This window comes from Euwallacea fornicatus, chromosome 3, assembly GCF_040115645.1.
Source record: "Euwallacea fornicatus isolate EFF26 chromosome 3, ASM4011564v1, whole genome shotgun sequence".
Classification (NCBI taxonomy): domain Eukaryota; kingdom Metazoa; phylum Arthropoda; class Insecta; order Coleoptera; family Curculionidae; genus Euwallacea; species Euwallacea fornicatus.
This window is the reverse complement of record NC_089543.1, coordinates 4,457,915-4,484,353: the sequence shown is the minus strand read 5'-3', so window position 1 is coordinate 4,484,353 and position 26,439 is coordinate 4,457,915. Positions and strand designations below refer to the sequence as shown.

The window sequence follows — 26,439 nt, the reverse complement described above, 5'->3', positions numbered from 1 at the left end:
TCTCTTCAGGGTCAAGTTTTTTCTTTGAGTAAGATTTGATGGAGTGAACGCTTTCTAGAAACGGGGCAAGAAACCTAATTTGCGACATATTGAATAAAAGGCGACCGACCTTTTAACTAAATATTGGACCTTAATGTAGGTCATCCATATGGATTGCCGTGTCGTGTTTGGATATATGGAAATGATGGGGTTTTTCGGTGCAATATCCTATTCCGTCCATAGCATTGTACGGCACAGGGATCGCAGTAAAGGCGACGCGCATCGGCGTTGCCATGCTGGAAACCGGCGCAGCTTCGGGAAATATAAAACGTGTAGTATAATCGGAAAACTTGTAAAACAACGTTGTTTATTTCGCCGGAAAATTCGTCGTGTTTTCCCTACATACACAGTGTTAAAAAATGGAAACTTTTAAGAATATTCGACTTGCTACTAGTGCCTTTCAACTGACCTTTGCGGAGGAACGCGCTATACACTCTACTAGTTAATATTACTGCTAAGGTAATATTAGTTCCATTGTTGTAATTTCCTTGGTTCTACTAAAAAATTGACTAGTTTTTCTCATGTTTGATTCACGCGAGGCACAATTTAAAAAAGTCAATTTTTCCTTTGCAGCCATGACGAAAACATCATACATTCATACGGCTAAATTTTTAATGATACCGCCTTATTTTGCCTCCTTGGGGTAGAGGAAAACTTTTATGTAATAGAAGACCGTCAGAACGAATTGAATGTAATCGATTTTGCGGTGAATAGAATATTTAGTAGCACTATATGTGTGGAGTTGCTTAGTTTTAGGTTAATTATTCGGACAAACTGGACACCGCGACACCAAAAACATGCAACCTTAAAATATTGAAACCTTCCCCTCGAGACCAGAGCTCAATAAAAGTTCCATAAAAACCTAAAACATGAGTAAAGTATGCATCATTGACCCTTGGAATTTACCCCTCATCTATGACGGCACTACTTTCGTCATATTTCTGTAACCTTGTGGCTTGTAGATCCCTCTACGTCACAGATAATAGATATTCATTAAAATTGAACTCGTTACTGTTTGTTTTATACCTAAAGAAAACCAATTTTCAATAAACTTTTTTTTATCGAGCTACTCGTTTAATGAAACAAATTGCTTCACAATCTGTGAAGGCATTGATATTCATTGTTTTTTTGACTCTGATGTTCAAGTCATCGTCATTTGTGTGGAAAGTTTTTGTGGCTGGTTCATAAAACCGACTCCTGTAACCGTGAAGCTTTGGAGTATAGTCTATTTGAATAGCTTGATTTGAATTCGAAATGAATAATTTCTGATAAAATGTATTATTTTTTAAATATTTATTCAAACCCCTTAAACAGCGAAATCACTAACATCGCGATACTTAAATTTAACGATAAAATTATTGCTTTTTCATTACCTCTTCATCAATGATTTTCAATGGGCGCCAAATTATGATTAATTATTTTCAACAAAATTTGGACAGTAAATCTTCCCGGGCAAAATTGCTATTCCCCGTTAAGAATGATTTTCTTCACAACTTTTCACATGTACAAGATTTTGTTCCACAAATAATCATAATAGGAGTGGAAATTTTCTGTATTTTCCTTTAGCCGCATTGCCAGGATTCCCTAAGGGATTAAAGAACTGGTGCATGAAGCGCTTCCAATGGATAAGCACCGCTTTTTGGAAAGTTGTAATTAACGAGATGGTGATTTTAGCCTGTCATGAGCTCCCTTCCATTCAAATCGCCTTTCCCATTGTCCCATCATTTCAATCGCTGCAAATTCTCGTTAGATGGGTGGTTTACATCACACCGACCAAAAGGCACTGAGACCAATGGGTTCCCTAATGAAGGCTTTTTTTTACAAGTAGTTTCCCTAGAACGTCATTCAGGGAGGTAAATTTTGTAGTTCAGTGTCGGTAGGGATAATATCTCTAGAAGCAATTGTTCCTGTTATCTTCTTCTAGCTAATGCCTTACACGAGGTTGATGTGATGTAGCTCTTTGATGAGAACTAACGAGGACGAAACCGGTAACGGTCAGCGGTGAGACTCTGCGCCCGCACCAGGGTGGAGTGTTTCTTGTGGTACTTACTGGAGTTGGTAGAATTTGTTTGACCGCTTCTCTGGAAGTATCCGAAAGAATGAAAATTTGTAAAATCGTTTGTTTCCCTTCCTGACGTTGTTCGTCTTCGAAAGTTCGCTATTAGTATTATTCACCTATAAAACATAGATTCAGAAAATTTTATATCCGACGTTTCAGCCTTATGTCACCATCACGATCTTTCTTTTTGTTGATATGAACCATGACAACTGAATAATTTTTTGGTTTTATAGGAACAGTAATGTTTTATTACCCATAGCGGAAAAATTAACATATCTAGAAACAAATCAGTGTAAACAATTGATTTTCTCTATCTCTTTCATCCACTTTAAGTTTGTGGTTCTAGTCTAACTCATTATTTTATGGGGCCAGCCGCTGCTTATAGTTTATTATTTTCAAGTATGACACATTATTGATTGATTTGGAAGAGCAAGTCATTATAACCGTCCCAGATATTTTATTTGTTTTGACATTAAGCAGGTTAAATATAAATGTTAATGATTCCAATTTATAGGTAAAAGAAAGTACCAATCGCAGAGCGCTCATATTTTGAAATTGTTCCTCCAAAGAACGCAACTTTAGACAACAATAAATACGATTGTTAAGTTTTTACTCATATTTACAGAATTATTTCGATCACTTTTAAATCGAATGCGGAGCATTATCGAAGAATTAATTACGTAACATAAAAACCGATGTGTAAACGGAGAATGCATGTTCTATTTGTAGAAACTCGATGCGCGTAGGAGAAGTAACTCGATAGGTATTCGATGAATTCATAAAATGAAGAGGCCTAATATTTACTATGTCTAGTCAATCACAATATTACATAAATTGAGGATAAGTCTATGTGATTGAATTGATTACGTCCATAATAGAAAATGAATCGGGCTAACGCGCTAATCGACTTATTTCCATAAACATTAAGTCCAAGCCTGAACTAACATTGCCATGTTCTATAGTGTTAAAGTATTATCAAATAGTGTTATCCTTGCTAATGCGAATATTGTATGCATAAGCTGCATTGAATACTATTATCAGCTTTTCACGTCTCCAAATTGGTTGACTAGATTAGAACTTTCCAATTTTCACCGGAATACTTGACTGAACGCTAAACTTATTAATTTATCATTTAGGTTTTTTTCGTAGAGAAATATTTGTCTCTATAACGGATGCAGCGGTGTCCCACCTAAGTCGTAAGTAATATCGTCCTTTGTTCAGTGCCAAAATCAAACCAATGCCAGGCGCCAAGATGTCATAATATTCTATTTGTATAAAGCCGGAAGCAAGCCAAAGTTTGGAGAGAAAACAATGCCATAAAATTTCAAATCAAGCTGTTTCCTGCATTGCCAGCAGCACTCAAAGATGATTAGGTTATTTACGCGCACATTGCTGACTTTTTTTTTTTATAAATCCACATAGCCGTATCGGATGTGAAATTGACGTTTTAAGTCAGAAATTCGACCGACAAATTATCGCTTCAACACAAATAAGTTTGCGAAGCAAGACGCGTGCTCCGTCCTCGGGTCACTCAATTGTGGCGCGCCGGTCATGTATTCCGCCAACGAGAGCATAGATTTGGACTGCGTGCTCTAATTAGAACTAAATTTATTAAATTTCTTCTTAAATAAACTAAAAGTGATGTTTAGAAAGAACCAAAAATTAAATAAAGAGCAAGTTTCATTTTGTTGTTGAGCACCACTAGTCATAAAATTTATATCGTCCCTTATGTCTTCGTTTAAAAATCATTATCCCTGAACTGCGGTAAGCATGACACATGTAGTATGCGTGGACAGCCGTTAAAAGACACACATATAAAGTGAAACTCTCATACGTTAATTATTTGTCAGCTTTGGGCCAAGGCTTATTTTCGGCTCTATCTCTGATCAAATGTGACCCTCGTTTAAACAACTTTAATTGTCACACGTGAATAATTACTGATTTGACATTGCCCCGAGATAATGCCCCAACAGTAAATTAATAAAAGTCAAAAAGTTTCGTTATGCTTTATTATACTATGCTGGTAAAGTTTTCTCTGACAGTTTGGATGGACGTATCTTTTCCAGTGCTGCAGACGATTGTGCTTTCCAGTGTTTTGTGTGCCGGAACAAGTCTATACCAATCTGGAATAACAATTCAATTAGCTCTATTAGTCGTAATCCGTTGCATGTAAGTGAGGATTATTTGGTGGTTGGCGATTCTACAGGGCGGGTATTATGTAGGTGATTTGCTAGTTTTTATGGGATGTTTGGGGTTGCAGTTTTGTGAATATTCCTCGGTGACTAATGAAATTATATAGGTCGCTGTATATACTGAAATATTGCCGTGTACCTCGCTTCGTTGCCCATCCGGTAGAAAACAAAGGACGAAAAATATAAAAATAAGCAGCAACAGCAGCAGTAGCACAGAAAGGTTTTCTTTACTTTCTTTCCTAGAAGCTCTTCCTGGCAGCAGAGACAATTAATTCTTACCTGGGAAAATAGCTTTTCCCTGTTCCGTTTCACGTGTCTGCTTCATCAATCAATATTGACAGAAGCCTCTATTACTTTCGATGCTTCCAGGGTTGATTGTGGAAAAAATATTGTTGCACGGGAATGTAAATTTCGAATAGACGTGCAGTCATACTGTAACCTTCGGTAGCTTTAGATATTTAATTTGATTTTACTTGATATTCTCCATTTTTTGTCAACATTAGTTCATTTTGCGCGATAAGGTCATTTTTACAAAATTACAAAGCATGAGCAAATATTGTTAAATCCCTGAAGGTTCATGCCCAACAATAATTGAATCACTCCCCATAATTTTCGAACAAATGGCAAGGGCATAAAAACCTGTTAACACACATGTAATTTAATGGCTTCCATTTTTAATGGAAGTGGCCCTCTAGGGGTGAAAACTATGTGGATGAACGCATGCTATATCAGTGGTTTTGATGCACTTACATATTTCCTCTTGAAAATTACATGGAATCCTAGGATGAAAAAGGGTAATAGTGTCGAGATCCCAATCATCCAGCCAATCGCATCAGCCCACAGAGGGAAGACGTAGTCTTCGTACGAGGCAGGACTGTAGTACACCATTTGAAATACAAATATTCCCTATGAATTTCATTTGTAAGGCAATGAAGAGTAATGGTTTGACACTAAAAGCTTCTTACGAGAAGGGTCGCGGGCGTTATCACCACCCAGCTTAACCACCAGTAACCCCTGAAAAATCTTCTCATGCTCATTTCCATGTCGTGCATGTGGTGGAGAAATTGTAGACATCCGTACAACCAGGAGATTGCGATGACTTCTCCAAATCCTGCAAAAGAATTAGGCTTGAGTTTCTAAATAAAATCTTATGGTCATATTAATGTTAAATAATGCTTTGTACTGTAGCATAAAGGTATTCGGAAGGATAGAATTTTGGGATAGCGAGATAATAGATACAGCAGCGTTTAAGTCGAACCGTAACTCTTTGAAGTTAGCATTAGATTTGCAAGTTTATTCATTTTCAATGGAGTAAGTAAACAAGAAACGCGGAAACGCTGTTTGAGGTAAATGAAGATAGATGGTTTGAACTTGCATGTGTTTGTGGTAAACACATGCGCCGAGCATTCATTGAATTTTAAAGCTTTACAGGGTTGGCCCAACCCGAAAACCCTGAGGCAGGCCCGATCTGAGAGATGAAACACGTCAAGTTAGTTCTGAGATTCGGATGGGTTCGGGATAGTTTTTTTTTAACAACTATTAACATATTTTCTGCAAGAGTAGCATGCACAATGTGCGATTAGAATCGTAGTTGCGTTGGTATAAAATACATCAGTTAAAATTTCTACGTATCCACTATCTAGATAGAAATTTCTGCTAGTTCAATTAGATTTTTCTTCATGGGCAATTTCTGTGTTTTCCCACTCAAGAGTCCGTAATTTGTCCCGAAGGAGAAAGAGGGCTCCGAAAATCTTGCAAGTATGATGTACCCACCTCTGGGTTACTGTTGGGGAGTGGTATGAGGATTGCTCTCCGTCACCGCAGTGTTTACAGAGTGCCCTGTCCTTCATTCCCAAGAGGTGTATATGTCTATTTAGTTTACAATGACCTGTTAGGACTCCCATGAGGTGTCCTATGCATTGCCGACTTCTCTTTAGGATAGAAGCTACGGATGCTCTTCAAATAGTTTTCCCGTTTTCCTGTTGCGTTGTTATTACTGTTGCAAATGATACTCCATCCAAAATTCTTAATTGAAGAGTTAATTAACAGAGGATGTAACGAAAGTTCTGGTAATTTGGTTTCTTCCTCGTAAAACAAGCCGAAACAAAGTTTTTATCAAGCCGTAGCTGCTGATTTTGTATTCAATGGGCTTTTAGACTTAGTTTGTCTCGTAAAATCGGATAACGAATACTCGTTATATAAGGAAAGGACTAAAGGAACGCAAACATCTTGAAAGGGGCCGTAATTTTTTTAACATGCTCGGAGATATCGACCAAGGCGGTTAAACAACGGCACAATGAGAATCTCAGATTTGCCGTAGATATCAAATAGAGTGAGTTCATAATTTTACATATTTGCCGTGCATTTCTCTTTGCTCTGTATATCATTAAAAAATCGGTTTATTTAATGATAGGCCTATGTACCTAATTTGAGAAGAAATGACTAAAATTGACGAAACATTGTGCGACATAGCTTTTTTTGTTAGGAATTTATTTAACAAATTTGGTTTCAATTAAAAAAAAAAAATAATAATAAGAATTTTACGATTTTACGTGTTATTACGCCAAGCTTCGTAGCGGTAATCTTAAAATCTTGATCTAAGACGAGATGACGCGGGATTAAAATTTTAACACGTTTTTATTTAATTTTTGAAATTAATTTTTAGTTTTATTTATCGCTTGTTGGGATGAAGTGTTTATGAACTAATTCCGTAAAGGAATTCACATAAAACACCAAAACTTTATACATGTCAGACGCATAAGTTTGCTCGTGTTTCACGCGTGACTTTTACATCCACTCGTGCTAGCATGCAACATACGAAGCTTAAAGGAGGTGAAGAGAAAAATCCATTTAAATGGTGCTGTAAAGCCTGGAATCCTAGGAGAGGCTCATTAGAGCAATTTTATGATCCATTGTGTAAAATCCTAGGAGATGCTATTATTTTATATGGACTCGATTTTCTAAGAAGCATTGTTGAATACGATATTTACAGCTGAGTTTGTTGGCTATAACTCGTATGAAAAAAGTAGCAAAAACAACCGGGATTTCTAGTCTTTTGAGAATTGAATTTATGGCCAGTTTGTAACAAACTGCCTTTGGTTTCGATGTAAATCTTAAGTGTGCATTATTTATTTAGATTTGTGGCTCTCGAAATATAATAAAGGGAAAGCAGCGATGGATTTGAATCAAATTGTAGCTGCATGGTGAGAGTATGGCTCGGTGCGACTAATATCAGCAATAAATTGCAAGAGTGCGACGGTTTTGCTGCGATTTTCCCTTTGAAAATGCATTTGTTTGGCAACTTATGATACGATAAAATTCAGGATTTCAATTTCAGTTTAACGATGCAAATTAGCGAAATTGATTTGCGCATACACTAAATTTCCGTAATTCGATACTATTCCCAAAACATCGAAGGGCGATTGCTGGCGAGACACCCGAGGTTAACAATGACTTACCTATTAGCATAATGGCCCACGAGGCAGTGTTCCATTCCATTAGAGTAAATAAATATATGCCGCCAGAAAAGCACATTGGAATAGCCAAAATGAAGCAGGTAAAGCAAATGGCCAAATTTACATAAGATCTATATTTTCTGAGGTGATGCCATCTGAAAATCAAGCAGGTATTCCTGTTAGAGGGGCTAATAATTTGCATATGTATCTAGACAGTCAAGTATCTCTCATATTATATAGCTTAACATGTGAAACAGCTCAGATAGAACCGTTCGTGTCCAAACTGTTTCTTAAATTTTAAGTAGCTTTCCGTGTCCTGTTGACATAAATTATAACGTATCGCGTTTTTCCTGAAAATTATGTGTAACTTTCACTTTAATATTCTCAGCCCCAAGGAGGGAAATCGATAAATATTTGTGTTTTCATGTCATAGATTTAGGGCTCTTACTTGTCCAAAATGCAGCAACTGATGGCCTCAACTCCCGCGAACTGCGTGCCTAGTCCCAAAATGAACAACATAAAGAAGAATACTAGGGACCAGGCAGTGGATCCTGGAAGGCGAAGAATGGCCTCGGGATAGGCTATAAATGCCAGCCCTGGACCGTCGTCCGCAACTTCATCTACTGGGAGTCCCATTTCATTGGCCAAGAAGCCCAACATTGAAAAAATAGCAAAACCTGCGTACACGCTGGTGAAGGCGTTGGTTGCGCTTACCACTACTGCGTCACGAAGGCAGTTATTCGTGAAGCGGTTGTAGGATGCCAAAGTGATTAAGGAACCACAAGCTAAAAATATTTGGAAAATAATGAAATTACATTTAAGTACTACTCGATTAATGATATCTTAATAAGATCCCCTCTAGATATTTACAGCCACAAGTTCGTATTACACACATGACAGAACTCAGGAAGCTCGTTATTCTAATATACCTAACATTCAATTTTCCTAATAAGGTGCTTCAGTTTGGCTCTTGCTATAATGAGGCTGTTGACCTACTTACAGTTTCTCTCTCTAAGGGGAAACACACTTTTATTAGGATATGCAATTTGCATTATAATCTCTGGTGAAGGTAAATTTGCGAAGGACTCCCCTTGAATTTGACCTATCATATTTGTCTGCAAGTATGCATTAAAAGTTTTAGCTGCTCGGACCTACCAATTCCAAAGGAATAGAAGGTTTGGGAAGCTGCGGCTGCCCACACATCTATTTTTAGCAGTTTCTCCCAATCTGGTTTCAGATATAATAATATTCCATCGGAAGCTCCTGGTAATATTACTCCTTGAATCACTAGGGCCGTCAAAATGACGTAGGGGAAGGACACTGTAAAATAAACAGCTTTTCCTGATGTCTTAACACCTTTTAGTACTGCTAAATAGCAAACTGTCCAGGAAAAGAACAAACAACCCAAAATTTCCCACTTGATGGTTCCAAAATTTTCCCAAGTTGAATCCCCAATTCCCAACACGTAGTCCCTAAAATTTAACTTCACACCTTGAAGCATAAGAAACAAATATACGACACCTGAAGTATTCTGAGGAGGCTAACGTTCGGTTGATCACGGTGTTAATAGAGATGTCTTCAGAGCCTTTTCTGCAGAAAGTACGGTTTACTGCACTGTCCATTCCTAAGTCTTTGCAAAGTTTAGCGGTTAAAGTGCAGTTTCTTTTATACCAAGTTTCGTTCTCATGACAGTTTGCTTCTGATGATGCGCTGTAGCAACCTGGACATAGAATATGTATATAAGCTTGAAAACAGGTCTCAAGCAGAATAATAATATTTTTTTAATACGCAAGTCAGCCGCAAGTGTCATATTCGGTTACGGCGCATTCAGATTAAACACTTTAAATAAATCCTCGTTATTTTTTATTTATTACTATTATATGATAATAAATAAAAATATAGCATAACAAACATATTATTGAATTTTTGGTTACAATTGAAGTGTCTGACAGCAAATTGTTTGTTTCATAGAAAGTTTACTGTTATTGTTTAAAAGGTAAAACTGCGCACCAAGACGTTGCTGACTTGACACCAAAACAGGACATGCGCTCTAGTGCTCAGCCCTGTCATAACTGAAATCTACATAGAAAAATGTTTAAAAAAAATTCTTTCTGTCATAATTAACACAAACGTATGCATCTTGAGAACGATTAGAACTCTACTACAATAAAAAGAAACAGCTCTAAAAGCTTTTATTGATTAATATAGCATCTAACTCTAACTATCATTAATCAGACGCTTTTCAAAATGTGTCTTAAAGTGAGACATTCAAATCGAGACAAATGCTTTGAGTGATTTTGTTTTCGAACGAGGCAGCAATCTACCAGGGAAATACACGATAAATTCTGTATGTATAGGCGTGTGCGGAAATTAGAAAAACTCTTTCAAATTCAGGCAACGGCTGAAACCTATTGAAACTACATTGAAAACCATCGGAGGGTGAAGATAAACGAGTATATACGAAGAAGTTTCAGCGAGACGCGATTTTACGTGGGACTGTGCCAAATTAAATCCACCTCACGGTTCCAGTTAAAACTATGGCAGTCTTGAGACCGTGTCAGGCACAAGAGTCACGCACACTGAAGACGCTTTCCACGTATTTTGCATTTGAATTTTAATTAATTAATTCCCAACATTGAGGCAAACTTTGCAAAACTTAAGTACAAAGTTTCCAACTGATTGCATGCTGTAATGCTGCATTAGACAGGTTAATACTCGCCGATACTGTTGAAGTCGTTATCACATCGGCCATATCCCAAATCCAGGGTGAAAGAGGCGAAGAAGTAGAAACTAGTCCAAGCCACGATTACCATGTAATATATTGTAATTAGGAAGATGACCATTAGGCAACAGTACCCCAATCCCGAGAAAATAGGAGCGATGTGCTTGAACACTTTCTCCGGCCCCAATCCTGAGTATTGCCCTATTAATAGTTCCAAGAGGAAAATGGGAGTTCCCATTAGTATCAGCATTATAAAATAAGCCAGCAGGAAAGCACCTGAAATTAAATCATAATTTTCATAGCAGAATATATGAACGGCATGCGCTACTTCAGAAGGCTCATACTGGTTGCGTATCAAATATGAGGTCTTATTAACGATGGCTTAAACAAGATATCAAGTAAATCGATACATAATCTTCTATCTTATTCATACAACATTTGTATTAATGCAGCACTTGTGTGTTTGTTGAACAAGTTCTATAATTAACCTCAGAGATCCTTGTAAGTGCTGTACAGCTCATCGATTTCATAATGGCATTATGGATTAAAATGGTCAGGGTCAATCTTGGCGGTATTTGCACCTTTGGCTTGTTTATTCTATCAAACCGTAGACAGGAATAAATGCATTTGGAACATTTTCCGTCTCTAAATATGATAATGATTTCATCTAAAGCCGAACGAAATATTCAGTTATTCAAGTAAAAATGAGCCCTCCTTTTGCACGTCGTTCTCGAACTTCATCTCGCGAAATAAATATTTAAATAGTCAATTACAGCGCATACGCGAGCGTCCGCCATGGCTCTGCGCTTAATTTAATACCTTACCTCCTCCATTACTGTAGCATAAATAAGGAAATCTCCAGATGTTTCCCAATCCTATGGCATAGTTCAGGCATGAAAAGACGAATTCTAAAGGGCTGCCCCAGGTGGACCGGGAAGCGTGCTCGTTAACGGGCTCAGCAGGAGATTCATTTTCCTGCAAAGAAACCGTATTTTATTGTGTTTTTAGGGTCCAGCCTCGAACTTCGGTAAGGGTCGAGTCGTCTGGAAACGAGCCACGTAAAAAATAAGGAAACATAGATGAAATGGTGATATATGTGAGGTCTGCATAGAAAATCGGCTTAATATTTAACGATTCTAGGAAGATTTAACATGCGCGCAAGCGTAGTGGGAATTTTACGTCTTTGTGGGGCCGTATCCAGAGGACTTATGTTTTAAACGGATTTCTCTTTCCAGAACTTTGTGCGGACCATATTGAATGGCGGGATTTTCTATTTACCCACACTGTTCGATAGATGGTCGAACAGTGCTTGCACCGTCAGGGGTAATGGGCTCCTGCATAGTCAGGTATGTGGGAGAAATCAAGTATTTTCCTAGGTAAATAAACTAATCATTAAGCTAAGATCAGTAGAAATTTGGTCTATTTGTAAGCTACATTTTGATTATTTTCAGTTCCAATGGTAACAAAATTTTTAATTTTACTAATTGAGCATATGCATATAAATACGATTATGCAGCATTCGAATTGGCGCCCAAATGACTGTGAACTTAATAACTGGAAACCAATTATAGATTTCCATGGTATTTCATTTGGCCAGGATAAATCCAACTATATTTAATTTAACGTGGATAACTCACCTTAACCATTGCAAAGCACAATTAATCACAATATAATAAGTATTGGTTTTATTTGATGCTAATGCCAACATTATCGGTTAATTAAAGGGGATTAAAGGGGTATTTGGTTTCAAGCTTCCTAAAAGATAAAAGATTAGGATTATTAAGCAGGATAGACTTGTGGGCGTAAAAAATTGAATTATGTCTTTAAAATTTCTCTTCAAACTCAGTAGTTTGTATATAGGGTGCTGCACGCTAGAAAGATAGTTTAGGATTCTAACAGCCCGTCATTTCAACGGACGCATGCCTGTAATACTATGTTCCATAACTGCTCCTTAACGGCAGCTATGGTTCCATGATGCTACGTCTACAATAAACCGTTGTAAATATATCATATTCGAATTATTGTTATCTCATTTTGCGAAATGAAGAGAATTACTTTTGACACACAATAACATTTGTTATAAAACTAGATACGCACCAAAAACACCCACCTTGAGCATTATATTTATGTTTTATTCAATCACTGATACGACAAAAATTTTGTACCATACGGCTATTCACATAGGTATAATGAATATACATTAATGCTAAAGTGGATTAGAGTGGATATGTCAGAGAGAAAGGAAGTTAAGGACCATTATCGTACGAAAGATCTCCGACCTGTGTAAAAAGATTGCTCCTGGGCTTGGTCACAGTTAAAGACAGGTGTTCTTCTTCAACCGAATGTGAGTGCAGGGATAATATGGCTGGAACATCACATTCATATATCACATGATAAAGTAGAGAAATGTGAAAATTTCTACTTTCTTGAACTACTAAAGAGCGAAATTGCAAATTTTATCCACAGCTTGAAGGCTTCTATGGAACAGTCTCTGCATATTATCTGGTGTTGCAGGGGCAATTTCTATTCATTGATCTTTTGAAGTTCCTACTTTAGGCAATGTTGGGAGGTTCATAGGTACAATTCGATTGTTTGACCCGCGTATTGTTCCATCCATACGGGGTAATCTAGAAGTTAATCAATATCCTTCCCAGAGAGAATGGACTAAAAACCTAAATGATTCCTCGATATTCTTAATGTCCAATTCTATTTCCCGAAACGATCGTCTTACTTCGTCCATTGCATTGCCAATTTAAAGGCGTCTAAGTTGAAAACCAATTCCAAGAGACTCCAGCTATTTTCTATAGATTGTTCCTTCCTTGAAGACTTGAGTTCCCTAGGTCGATAAGAAAAAGATCTAAATTTCTTATATGGACGAACGCTATATTTTTAGAATTCCAAAACTCTCCATACAGTTCGATCAATTCGATATTTATTATTTGGTGGGTGATCTCTGGCTCTGTGGCGTAAAATTTTCTGCTTCGAGGACTTTACAAATTCGCTGCATTTCTTATGGAACAATCGATATATTTTTAATATTCTTAAACTTGCTGTCTAGAGTGATTATTATCTTTATTATTGATTGCTCCTAAATCTCCCGCTAGATCTTTAGATGGTACATACGTACTTATGTGGCCACAAATCTTTCATCTAGCAAGTTTACCTCATTGTATTCTGTCAAATTCTGAAAACTTGATCGTGGAAAGTGCCTAGCTGAAGTCTGCCACATTACACTCTATGATATTGTTCTGGTATCGATTATCCCTAGATCGCATTCTATATGTTCGTGCTCCCATAACAAAAAATTTTTTATTGCTGAGGGTTATATTTTTTTCCCTTAAGCTCCTGACCCTTGCGAATTTCACGTAGAGTAGTGAAACTCTGTACTTATTTGACATTCACAAACTGATGCCTAGAGCAAATGATTCGCTATTGATTGTCCATACGCGGATCTCTAAAAATGCTTGTTTGCATGGCCAGAATTCTGCCTCGTTTTCATATTTTATATATGTTTGATATACAAATATGACCAAAAGTTTCGCAAAGATTCGTTCAAAATAAAGAAATATTTGACATGAAAATGCTGAAGCAGGTCAAATGTTTTTTTTAGTTGTGTGTTTTTTGGCATAACATACGGCTGCCCGCGTAATAGATAAATATATATTTTTTTTGAAACCCCATGTATATTATGACGTATTTCAATTCTTTGAAAAATTCTAAGAATATTTCATGTAACATATCCATCCGATAATAATAATACAATCTACGGATTGCATGAAGGAGGTAATTAAAGTGGCCTGCTAGATCGCCTGACCTCACTCATATGGAGTTTTTTTTGGTCTGAAAGATAAGGTGCCATTTAAATAAACCCAAGAATATAGAAGAGTTAAAAAATAAAATTACTTAAGAACCTTAACAAATAATTCCTCAAATCATAATAAAAGTTGTTGAGGAATTTGATTTGCGGTTTGTCCACTGTCAGGAAGATCAAAATGGTACAATTCTAAATTTGCAGACATTAGATTGTAGTCGTGTGTAGTGTTATTTTTTAAGTATACATTGTTCTATCGTTGTTTCTATTCGTTGTAATTTTTTCGAACATTTTTGAACTTAGACATGGGTATGTTCCATGAAATATGTTCAGAATTTCTCAAAGAATTCAAAAACGTCATAATATACACGGGGTTTCATAAGAAAAAAAATTAAAATGTACATTTAGCTACTACATGAATAACCCTCTATACATGTCTGTTACACCAAAATATGCCTAACTAAAAACAATATTCGACGCGTTTCAGCATTTTCATGAAAACTATTTAGTTTAATTTTTAACAAATTTTTGCGGAAATTTTATGTATATTGTTTAATTTTTTGCTCTTCTAGAACTACATTTAATGGAATTATTTTGATATTGATTGTATCTTTGTCGATCCGCCGACATGCTTGATCATTTACGTTAATAAACTTTACATTAGTTGTTCCGTTACATCTATATGAAGATATGTTCGAAAAATTACGTAATTTGGATATTGGAATCATCTAAAATCTACTGTCCAGAGGGATTGTTCTGTTACTCATCATTCCTATAACGATCTCTAGATGTACATTCTTGCTTGGAAATAAGTCCTGTTTAGCTACTGACAAAGTAGCTAACGTGCCTTTGGTCTTGGTCTAATTTAATTTAGAAGAAATGAAGGAAAATAATGAAACAAGAATAGGAATATAGCTACTTTGTTAAAGAACGCACTGCGTTATCCATAAAGAAAATACGCCGGTGTCGATGGTCTTGTGGGTGCCCCTGTAGTATAGAATCTGCCACCTCATCTATCAGATAATCTTCCAGTAAAATGCCCAAAAATACAGGAATAGCAGATTCATTTTACTTTCAATTTTTGCTTCTAATTTGAAAATTGATCAATCGATTTCGATTTTTTCAATATGATCGAATCAAGGTTTATACGACCTTTAAGACTATATACATGGCTCAAACTGAGGTGTGCCATCAAATTTAAAATAAAGGGGGCTAGGGTGTGTGGGATCTGTTTACATAACAAGAGACGCTGTGCTAATGTTCAGTGAAACTGCCTTTGGACATATTTTTACAGGATAAATTTCCTTGTAGGTTATAAAATAGGTTAGAGCTCGAAGAATGAATAGTTTAGATGAAACAGCAAGCCTTCTACTGGGCCAGCAATCATTAATCAACACCTCCTCACCCGCTACCTTTTCAAAACCGGTCCTCATGCGCCAAGAATGTACCACATTTTTGGTGTCCTCTCAGCATCCACAACTCTCCGTGTTTTCCGACAGCGAGGAAGATGGCTCATTGTGCTTGGAAGAGAACAGTACCAGATCAGTGCCTGATATCGAATTACACTGCAGGTTAGTACTATGAGGCCGGTGCACACTGTAGATGGCACCTGGATTATTTTGGTTGCAGATTAGATGTAAAAGGCTGCAAGCAAAACCTGCCATCTCATCCCATTCGAAATAGAAGCTCATCAAATGCATTCCAGCTAGCGACCAATTCGTATTCTACTAACTCAAGGGCCTTAATAGAACGACGAACATCGACTACTCCAGCCTACACTCTTAAAATCGGCCGGTCTATTTCTCGCGAAAGCGTTCGCTCTATACATCATTGCACCTGTCCTTGCCTTAATACACCGGTAAGTAATCAACTTCACATTGGTCAGAATAGGCCGTTACTAAAATCCGGAGTCGTGTTGTCATTTGGAGGTCGGAAAATAACGATTTAACTACTAAGGACATCTCACAGCTTTATTTGTTTTCGATTCATAATTTTAAGCTTTTGAGAAGGTACTAACTTGAACCAACCTCTTTTCTTCCACCTGCTTTCTTGGGCTCAGCTCAAGGTACTGATCCATATACCGTCGAACCTGGAACGCACAAAAGGCTTCAGCACCCTTGACGCACTTAAATACTTAAATAACACCAATGCAAGACTGTTTAATGTGCTCGTGATAGCTTTGTATGGGTTTGTGTGCGACCCCGCGCAGTGTCTCCTACACCTCAAACGCATGCGTCTTGTGCGCCAGTCAGAAAACTCGCGATAAACAGCTAGATAGAGCTGATTTGTTGACATCGGTGTTTAATTGGGAATTGTAGGTTAATTTACGAAGTGGACGATTTGTGAACTTGTTAGAAAGGAAATGAGTGAAAACGCGCAATGGAAGTGTAAAATTGTGCAGCCGAAACGATGCAAAAACACCTAGGACGTCACCCGCAAAAATTCTAAGTAACTATCCCTAATTACTCTTAAGTGAAATTAGTGTGTAATCGCGTTATTTGTGTTGTGTTAATATTGTTACGAATTGCTAAACTTAGGTTTTAAATTACTGGAAAATTCCATTAGTTTGGATCAGTTCAACCGCAATTAACGCAATTAAGCAATCGTTACTGGCTTATCTAGCTGCGCTGCCATTCCATGCTGCATTGATCAACTATTCGCTAAGGAAACTCGAGTTTCTTTCTTGGCCCTGTCTTATCGTGTGATAAACCAATTAGGTCTCGATCAAAGATCGATGTTTCTTTTTTTCTTTGTCCTTACCATACATAATATCTCTATCATCATAGCTAAAAACAATTTAAAATCCATTTATATCCCTTAGACCTCGGGCACTGCAGTTAATCTTCCTTAGGAACTATTCCCTTACTTTCTGTGGCATTAAGAATTTATAAAATTCAATAAATCTTGGATCAAGCGGCTGCTTCGCCCGAATAATTCAGATGAAATTCTAATTGGTAATTAAATTTTCAATTCCGCGCAGAGACGAACTGCTTCTAGCTTACCATTTGCTGCCTTACACTACCACCAGGGTTGGGTAAGAAATTGATTTTTTGACGTTAAGTATTTTATTACGTATTGGGCAAATTAATTGAAGTGAGAAATATATTGCGAGTGTTAATTGAGAAATAACATGTCTCTCACCCGACTCTGGCAAAAATTTCGCTTTTTGGCTGCCACGCCCGATCCATCCCATTGCGCTTGACGCAATTTGCTTGTGTACACTCGTAACAATATTTAAATCCCAGTTGTACTGCATTCTACACTTAACCGAAGCTTAATTATTGTTAATTAAAATAAAAGTGAATGAAATAAAGATAATTAAAGACGGGATGGATAAAACAGAGAGTTGACAGCAAATGTCGGTAACGTTCCAGGTGTCTTGCAGTTCATGTCCAGTCGCTCCTGCGGCAATAGTGACAACATTGCCAGGCTCGAGGATAATCCGGCAAAGTTCACAACCTGAGGCTTCGGCCGCCCCCTGTTGTGGGTCTACCTGTGTCCACAACGTGGGGGCGGCCCATCCATCCACTTCTCTGAGACAGCTACGAGACCATGACTCTGGAGGCATTGCGGGCATAGCCGCTGATTCTCTTAGAATCAATGGCGCTATGCGACATTTCCGCCAGGTATGAATGATGGGCCAGTTTCGTAGTCCTTAATTAACTTATTTCCTCAAGTCATTAATTAACTTGTCGTATATTCCGGGAGGTATGAGTACGTTGAGCTCCGAGTACTGCGCAAATCTGGCAAATCTGTTACCAAACCAGGCTTAACTCTGCAATTTATACTTTATACACCTGTACTTTCAATTTTACACAGCTTGTTTATTGTCACTCGCTACTGTCTGCTTCTTTACGTCTCTACTATGTGTCTGTCTGTTTTGTGGTTGGGTAATTGGCGTAATATACACTCAAGTTCGTTAATTACGAATAATTAAATATGTAATTAGTTCATCACGAGTACATTTTTGAATGCAATGGAGTTTTCAATCGAGCCCTTTAAGTTTTCCTAATCGGGTGTTAATTATGGAATTGGGTCAATTAACGATATTTGTCGATCCCCCCGTTGTTTGTCGCTCGAAACCTAATCGATTGCAACGTGTAGTAGGTCGATATATCTTTTAGCGTTAGAGTTAGAGCAAAACGTTAAATCGCCTCGAAGTTTGGGAGAAGAAACGCGGCGTGTATTTGAAAATTGCAAGAAAATATGCGGGGAATTTAAAAAAAGTAGGGCATTCGCAAATGTGGTACCTTTAAGATCATTATGATCTTCTCTAAAAACTTACAAATAACTAAATAATCTGGTAAACACTTTTCCGTTTTCCACAATTTCTGGCTCAGTTCGGGATGAAACTATCGACTATTGACAAACCTATTCTACGAAAAATATTACGCTACATTATTTGGAACCGTTGAAGACGTATATTGAGTGGAATACACTCCGGTTATTCAACTACTTTTTGCGCGGACTCTAACTCTAAAACAGTTGCTGACTAATTCGAACATTGGGACACACGGTATTTCTTTTACTATATATATATTTTTTAATAATTACACTCACCTTTCAAGTCAAATTAAAATAAACAAATTCAGTAATTCGTATGTACTAATTAATATTCAATTATTCGACCCAGGCTATATGGCTACTTTTCTTCTTTCTCTGTTTTCATTCTCCTCCTTCCACTTTCTCTAATCTCTTTGATGTGTTTTTTTGAATTTCGTCAATTAATTAACTCACCCGTCTTATAATTAGCATTGTATTAGTAGAACAATTATTAGAGCTAATTCCCGCACCTCCACGGGTTTAATCCAGAGTCAACGAAATTGCATAACCAAATATAATAAGAGGATTAATTAGGTACGTAGTTAAAGTAATTTATAATTATTTGTGTAATTCAATGTTATTTATTGCTACTTACTCGATAATAAGGTGTTCTAAAGGATTTACAATGTTTCCAATACTTAGCGTAAAGCTGAGCTTTTACTTTTACCTACTAAGCCAAAAACATTTTGTATAAATTAGGGTTTGTAGTGAGTAAAATTGAACAAAAGCAAACTTAATACTACTTCGAAATTTGTGAAAAACTATATTAATTTTTGTTCGCAGCTTAGTAAAAACCCCGGTCATACGTAAAAACCGGTTTTCAGAGATACAAAAATCGAGTGAAAAAGTTCTCGCTTCGGCCCTTTTACCGGCAGATGTGGGGTAGGTTTTCTCGTTAATTATATATAGCCCTGATAATGTAAAAGTTCAAGCTGTTTGTTCAAGTTATTACCTCATTAAAATGTTGTTTATTTGCTTCCATGATCGTAAAAGAAGTAATCACGTCGAGCACCACACGAGATTAAATTTCATTCACCACAATCTCTCTTGTCTCATTTAAGTTTATTGCTTCGTGGAACTTCCGCCTGTATGCTCATAACATCTTTGCCATCCAAAAAGTTTTATTTTTTGAATTAATAATTTAAGTTAAAAAATTTTAATGCTTATGCAGAAACAGGGACGGTGAATATGATTAAGTAACAAAATTGCAAAATAGGCATTCGCAACCAAATCTGTTTTACAGTCGTTCCATTGGTTGCAAATTATTGTTATAGATAAATAGAGAGTGAAACTGAACGAACATACGTGGTGTCAAAATATAGCATATCATTGAGGAAATTAACCAGAATTTGCGATTGAGTTTTGAAAATTAACATTTGGAATAAATGAATTTTTTTTTAAATCCTATTTTTTTATAGCGATTGTAAAATTAATTGCGGCAGGGGCATAAATACACCTGAAAATTTACAAGAAAATTGAATATGAAAGATGAATCAAAGTCAAAGATAATTTGAAATTTTATTATTCAAATTTAGTTGGAGAACGGACACTCGCGAACCAGGCGCATCTGTAGATAAGATTGTCCGATCACTTTCTCCAAAAATGGAAGAGTTGTTTTTATTCGTTTATTTTATATGTTGACTTTAAATCACATTTCAAAACAACGTCTTATTTGTTGCTTAATTTCTTCAATTATCTGTTCTATTTGATGGCCGTTCACGCTCAATTTCATTCTCTATCCATCTGAAATAAACAGCCGCAGCCAATAAAGCGGCCACAAAACAGCTTTGGTTTAAGAAATGTTATTATTTACTTTATATTCATTGTATGTTCTTTTGCGTGAACACTAAAAATTCTAAAGTTAATTTTTTTTTCATTATTAAAACGTCAAAACGTGTAAACATTCCCGAAGCAAAAAACTTTTTATTATTTCCATGTCCATGCATATATTTCTTTCCTAAAGGCCAAAATCGATTAAGGTAAGTTTTTAAAACACGAGTTTGAACTCGTTTATTGCTAGATACGTATTTATGACACATTAATGATTTTTCCGCACATTACTATGGTCATTGAAACGTTTCCCGACTTCAGCCCACAGCTTCTTCTTGTGAGTTTCATACACTGTTATTCGAGATCCTATCGAACAAACTCTACATAGGTGTTGTTAATTTATAGCAAAAATTAGTTGCGCATGTCCCAGCGTCAGGAAAACACCGGACTGGCGCCTGCACTCTACAGACCCTACGACAGGAAACGAGTTAACAGATTTGGAGTACATCATGTTCTTAGATTTCTTTCATACGTATCTTCTTCCCTTCAACACATATGTACATAATATTAATAAACCATTTATATCTTGGCTCTCTTTCTATCCCGCTTTTCATGCTTGATTACCTTTATCATACATTAGCACTCTTACATGTATTATAACACTACATTCAACTGGCATATGGAAAAATGTGTTATTGTGTATTACATATCTGTTTTTACCGTACTTAGCTCTGAAGCTATTTAAAATCCTAGAGTTGACAGTATAGTTGTTAATCTAGTGTTAGAAGGATAATTTCAATTTTCAGCTCAGAAAGCCCGTGTCCACCCTCTCAATTCCGGGAGCGGTGAAAAGTTCCAATAAAGACACTACAGGAGGGGGCGGCAAAATTCAAGAAGAAAACACTGCGGGCTTAATTGGCCACATCGAATACCCGCGGTTTCTTGAAGACCGCAACATAGGAAGCAGTTACAAAGGACCATCATCAGGCAGCCTCAAACACAAACCCAACGTGGGCTACCGCCTAGGAAGACGTAAAGCCCTTTTCGAGAAACGGAAGAGGATAAGCGACTATGCTTTAGTTATGGGGATGTTCGGGATTATTGTTATGGTTATTGAAAATGAACTATCAAGTGCCGGTGTTTATCGTAAGGTAAGTTATAGCTGCAGTGCGAGCAGTCTGGCACAATGGTGGAGCCTGTGCATTAAGCTTGTAATCATCCTGGAGTGCGATCCAAGCGCTTCAGGCTACAGGGTAGTTCGTTTAAATTAAAAATTTAAAAAAGAAAAAATAATGAATAATCTTCGTGAAACGTGTAGAACACGTTTCCAATAGGAGTTTCCAGTTATATACACCAATTTTTCTAAAGATTCAATCAAATGTGAATATCTCCTCTGACAAATTGAATAATCTAAGAGAAAAAGATAAAAATGGAGATGGGAAGTGTTTCATCTTCAACTTTATGCTTTTCCGTATCAATTTTTCATCCCTATTTGTATGCTTCTTTATAATTCAACCCCGAACCAAGACAAAAAGAAACCCGCAGTTTTTGCTTTTTTTTTGGAATATCTTCGGCCCATTTATCTGTATCTATATCTCGAACTGATTTTCGAAATCTCATGTTGAGAGTCGATGCTGGGCCACCTCGTAGGTATTGCAAATGTCAAATTACATAACTTTAAATAATTAATATTAATGCAATTTTCATTGGTTTCCAGGACGAATTTTACTCAATTGCGTTAAAAACATTGATATCTGTCTCGACTGTGATACTATTAGGCCTCATTGTAGCCTATCATGCTCTGGAAGTGCAGGTAATCATGATAACAAAATTCATCAGGTGTTTAGTTGAAAAGTTACCATTCCTCAGCTATTTATGATAGACAACTGTGCGGACGACTGGAGGATAGCAATGACATGGCAACGAATTTGCCAAATAAGCATGGAATTAATAATATGCGCCGTGCACCCGATTCCTGGACATTACAGATTCGTATGGACAACAAGACTGGCCAACAGGCAAAACGGTGGCATGGGTTCCAAGTGTGTGCCGTATGACGTGCCGCTTTCTTTGCCAATGTTCTTAAGACTATACCTAATCTGCAGAGTTATGCTGTTGCATAGTAAACTGTTTACGGACGCTTCATCGCGGAGCATCGGTGCTTTAAATCGAATTAATTTCAACACACGTTTCGTTCTCAAGACTCTTATGACTATTTGTCCCGGGACGGTGCTGTTAGTGTTTATGGTGTCTCTGTGGATTATTGCTAGTTGGACGTTAAGACAATGTGAGAGGTAAGCGCTAATGCCCTAATCTCTATTTGAGCTTTCATTAAAGCGCAATCTTGCTATAAATGCGGCTGCGGAGGTTTTATAAGGGTCGTTAATTTTGTAGTATTAGTTTCAGACGAAAGCTCAAAGCAGTAACGATTAACTCCCAAGACAAGTTGCGATCCATATATAGCCTTAAAAAATGTTGCCTAATTTGCTGATTCTTCTCACTTCCCCACTAGCTGAACTTAATGCGCTTGCCGGTTCCATATGGCAAGCTCTCTGGTCGCGCTTGAACTGCAGGGATCGTGCAAATTATATAATCAATTATTTTTGCAAGTTTTTATGCTCTAATCTCTCCTCAAACCTTAATGATTTGGGAATCTAGTTATAAGTGTGGTTGCAAGAGGGTTTCAGGGGGTGAATTTGATAGCGTAATGTCACGGCGAAGGCAGTAACAATCTATCTATCAAGTCACGTTTCGATCGATTGCATGAACGTTTTGATTTATTTGTTGTATATACGAGGATAGTTCCAGAAGTATCCGACCTGACATGTAAATGGCAATTTTTTGCTAGAAATTTGCGTATATTACAGACACTTAACCTTAAAAATGTTTTTGTCTAAGATTCCAGGATGCTACGTTGGGTCGTGCTTACTTGTACTTTGTAATTTCATTTTAATGGTCTTAGGCCTTCCAACGCCAAAGCAGAGTTGGTTTCTAATTTTGGAAAATCTGGGCCGTAGTTTACAACTATGAAATGTTGGGTGGCAGAATTTAAACGAGGCCGTACGAGCTACCACCAGAAACTCCGCAGAGGTCGACCCAATGACATTCCGGATTTGACCTCTTCAGATATTGTGGTTAAAACCCACAAAACTGTAATGGAAGATAGGCATTTCAAAAGATAATGTATTTCGCATTTCGAACAAACACAGCGACGTGAGGATGTTTCAAAGGAGTATTTCGCAGTTTCGCAGCAATAGAGCCGAGTTTTTGTGTCGATTTATAACCATGGATGAAACATTGGTCCATCATTTCATACCTGAGACGAAAGAGCAATCAAAACAATGGACTCAAAGGGGAGAATCGGATCCAACGAAGACGAAAACCGTTCTAGCTACAAGAACGGTGACGGCGTTAGTTTTTTCGAGATGCACGTGGGATAATTTTTATCGACTATCTCCCTAAAGGAAAAAAGAATAAACGGAGAATATTATATAAATTTATTGCAGCATTTAAGCGACGAAATTAGGACAAAGCAACCGCATTTGGCGAAAAAGAGACGTTTTTTTACCAAAACAAGGCACTAGTCCACACTTCCGTCGTCGTGATGGCCAAAATCAATCAACTTAGTTTCGAACATTTTTCTCATCCACCCTATTCAACAGATTTAGCACTCTCAGATTATTTTCTCTTTGGAAACTTAAAAAAATGACTCGGCGGAAAGTGGTTTGCCTATAATGAAGAAATGGAGTATCTGTTGAGAAGAAATGTAATGTTTTTCAAATATGTTTTTTATTTAAGTGTTAGGCCGGGTACTTCTGGGACTGTCCGCGTAATTACCTAAAGCTTAGCAGCGCTGCAGGGCTGATTAATTAACTAATGCCTCAAATAATTTTCCACTATCCAAACGTATTATTACATTTATTGCACAAATTGGAATTGAAGTGAAAGCTTCAAATTATGGAAGCCGCACAAAAGTTTCAGTATGAGATAGGCCTTTTAAAGTCTGACAAGAATTCAATTTCTCGTCAATATCATGAACTGATGGCGTATCGGGGTTTAAAAGCCGGGGATGGCTCAATTGTGGCCGATATATTAATCATTTTTATAAAAATCCTTGTTAAGGTTTTACAAAGAATATGAAGTCGTGGGGTTATACAAAAGTTCATGCGTTTCGTGGCATAAAGGATATATGTAGTTAATTAATTTGAAACCTAATTATCCTAGCAATAATTAATTTTTTCGGTGTGGGAATTAATTCGTTCCATGAAAATGCATGAAGGCTTTAATTTATTGCAGATTTCACGATGAGGAGCACGCAAACCTTCTAAATGCAATGTGGTTGATAGCTATAACTTTCCTCAGCGTCGGATTTGGTGACATTGTTCCAAACACATATTGCGGAAGAGGTATAGCAGTAAGCACTGGAATTATGGTAGGTATATCTCACTAATTATCCCCATTTATACTTCTTTTTTACTTTTTCATTTACACTTACTTACAGGGGGCCGGTTGTACAGCGTTATTAGTAGCCGTAGTTTCAAGAAAATTAGAGCTGACTAGAGCCGAAAAACATGTACATAATTTTATGATGGACACCCAACTAACAAAGAGGGTAAGTCTCAATTAATATCTCGTTAAAGTTCAAAAGAAATGAGCTTGCAGCTTTCGTTTTTGTTCAAAGCTTCAGCATGTTCTCCAGGAAAGGACAGTTTCGCTTGGTTTTCTTCTGGTCTCCATCGATACAATTAACTTTTGAACATTGGCAGCAGTGAATCCCATACAGATTTTTGAATAAAAATTTTCTAATTCCAGGAATATAAGTAATTTTCTAGCCTATGCAAAAGGAGAACTGCAAGACTGACAAATGTATCGATACAGACGATCGACAGCTCAAACAATTACTTTAGATCATTTTTAAGATCTCCTGTACCTTTCCGAAAATCATTTTGCCTTCACCCGATATGTTCTTATTATCTAGGGCGACATGTAAATTTTCAAAAATACATGCATAGCGATTTTTGAAATACCTTCAATAATCCCATTCTGTTATGACGTTGTACGACAGCTTGCGTAGCTCAGAACTCGGTCACATTTTGAATAATATCGAACAAATTCATAGAAAGACTTTAAATTATTTTATTCGTATGACCTGGGGACTTACATTCTATAATACCGGGCTTTTCCGGGATGAACATAATGTCCCGGATACCAGGATGATCGACATCGAGATCCCGGTATTTTATTCCTTAGTGGCCAATGTGTCAGTTAGTATCTTGAGCGGGTATTATTTATCATCCATGACATGTTAACGTTGAAGGCTGCTTCGTTTAGGTAGGAATGTCCAGCGCTTGGTAAAACAACATTGGGATTTATCGGTGGATATTCAAACAAACTCGTTTCATTTGGTAGATAGGACGAATAAACAAAAAAACTGCCAAATACGTCCTGAGTTTGAAACCAGAAATATTGACTAAAGCCCTTCAAGCTAACCATGTCAATTACCGGATACGGGATAATCAGGTAAATTCGTTATTGGCTAAAAAAAAATCACCGTTTGGACCATGTATTTGATCCTCCATGTGGCAAAATCACATATGTACTTGTACATAGTAGCAGATGCAAACCGATCAATGCTACCGCAAAATGAAATATTTGTTACAGTAAAACTTGATAGTAATTTACAGATTAAGCATGAGAAATGTGTCCCCATTTCGTGTGGACATCGTACGGCACGCCCAAATTACAAAGTTACCACATTGGAAAATTAATTAATGTATCTCTCATTTTATTTAGAAGTGGGGACTTCAAAACTGGTAGACAAAATCAACAATATTGAGTAACAAAATTTCTTGTTTTGACCATTTGTTATTCCAGATCTTAGGCACAAACTTGATACACCAATATCATAAACTTACTTTGCTCGGGAAATTCCTTGTTAACGACTTTAAGTACGGAGTCAACCTTATTCAAAATTTAAGATCTTGAGCAATTATATTACCTAACCGTCAATATCGGCACTAAAAATATTGAATTGAATATTCAATTTCTGTGAAAAATGAAAAATAAAA

At 36.9% G+C, this 26,439-nt stretch overlaps 2 protein-coding genes across 5 annotated transcripts in view; one reads left to right on the top strand and one right to left on the bottom strand.

The window, feature by feature from the left end:
• The first annotated feature begins 222 nt into the window (after nt 1–222).
• SK (small conductance calcium-activated potassium channel) overlaps nt 223–26,439 on the top strand; it is a 29,174-nt gene continuing 2,957 nt past the window's right edge. Inside the window, exons 1-11 of one of the 3 annotated variants that reach the window (XM_066301827.1) lie at nt 223–498; nt 11,476–11,554; nt 11,608–11,813; nt 15,590–15,849; nt 15,908–16,136; nt 17,653–17,904; nt 21,178–21,522; nt 22,089–22,184; nt 22,241–22,665; nt 24,668–24,803; nt 24,873–24,983. In XM_066301827.1, the coding sequence (XP_066157924.1) occupies nt 15,617–15,849; nt 15,908–16,136; nt 17,653–17,904; nt 21,178–21,522; nt 22,089–22,184; nt 22,241–22,665; nt 24,668–24,803; nt 24,873–24,983 (1,827 nt within the window). In that variant the 5' untranslated portion in view covers nt 223–498; nt 11,476–11,554; nt 11,608–11,813; nt 15,590–15,616. The remainder of the gene's footprint in view (nt 499–11,475; nt 11,555–11,607; nt 11,814–15,589; nt 15,850–15,907; nt 16,137–17,652; nt 17,905–21,177; nt 21,523–22,088; nt 22,185–22,240; nt 22,666–24,667; nt 24,804–24,872; nt 24,984–26,439) is intronic. The other 2 variants (XM_066301826.1, XM_066301828.1) reach the window with 2 other exon arrangements.
• On the bottom strand, nt 4,093–16,617 carry LOC136350305 (sodium- and chloride-dependent glycine transporter 1-like). 2 transcript variants are annotated; one of them, XM_066301830.1, is made up of 10 exons: nt 16,306–16,617; nt 11,292–11,442; nt 10,465–10,743; nt 9,267–9,465; nt 8,901–9,217; nt 8,194–8,530; nt 7,749–7,900; nt 5,256–5,401; nt 5,041–5,196; nt 4,093–4,221 (listed from the first exon to the last, which is right to left on the bottom strand). In XM_066301830.1, exons 3-10 carry the CDS (start codon nt 10,715–10,717, stop codon nt 4,114–4,116), a joined length of 1,668 nt encoding a protein of 555 aa, XP_066157927.1. In that variant the 5' UTR covers nt 10,718–10,743; nt 11,292–11,442; nt 16,306–16,617; the 3' UTR covers nt 4,093–4,113. The 2 variants fall into 2 exon arrangements, with proteins under 2 accessions (XP_066157927.1, XP_066157926.1); XM_066301829.1 differs by lacking the exon at nt 16,306–16,617 and adding an exon at nt 12,105–12,202.

Excerpts from the sequence above, each read along its gene's own strand:
- LOC136350305 (XM_066301829.1), bottom strand. Across the intron at positions 7,901-8,193 it reads AGTTGCTGCATTTTGGACAA|ATGGCATCACCTCAGAAAAT; the intron begins GTAAGAGCCCTA and ends CTTGATTTTCAG. Across the intron at positions 4,222-5,040 it reads TAATTTTCAAGAGGAAATAT|ATTGGTATAGACTTGTTCCG; the intron begins GTAAGTGCATCA and ends TTGTTATTCCAG.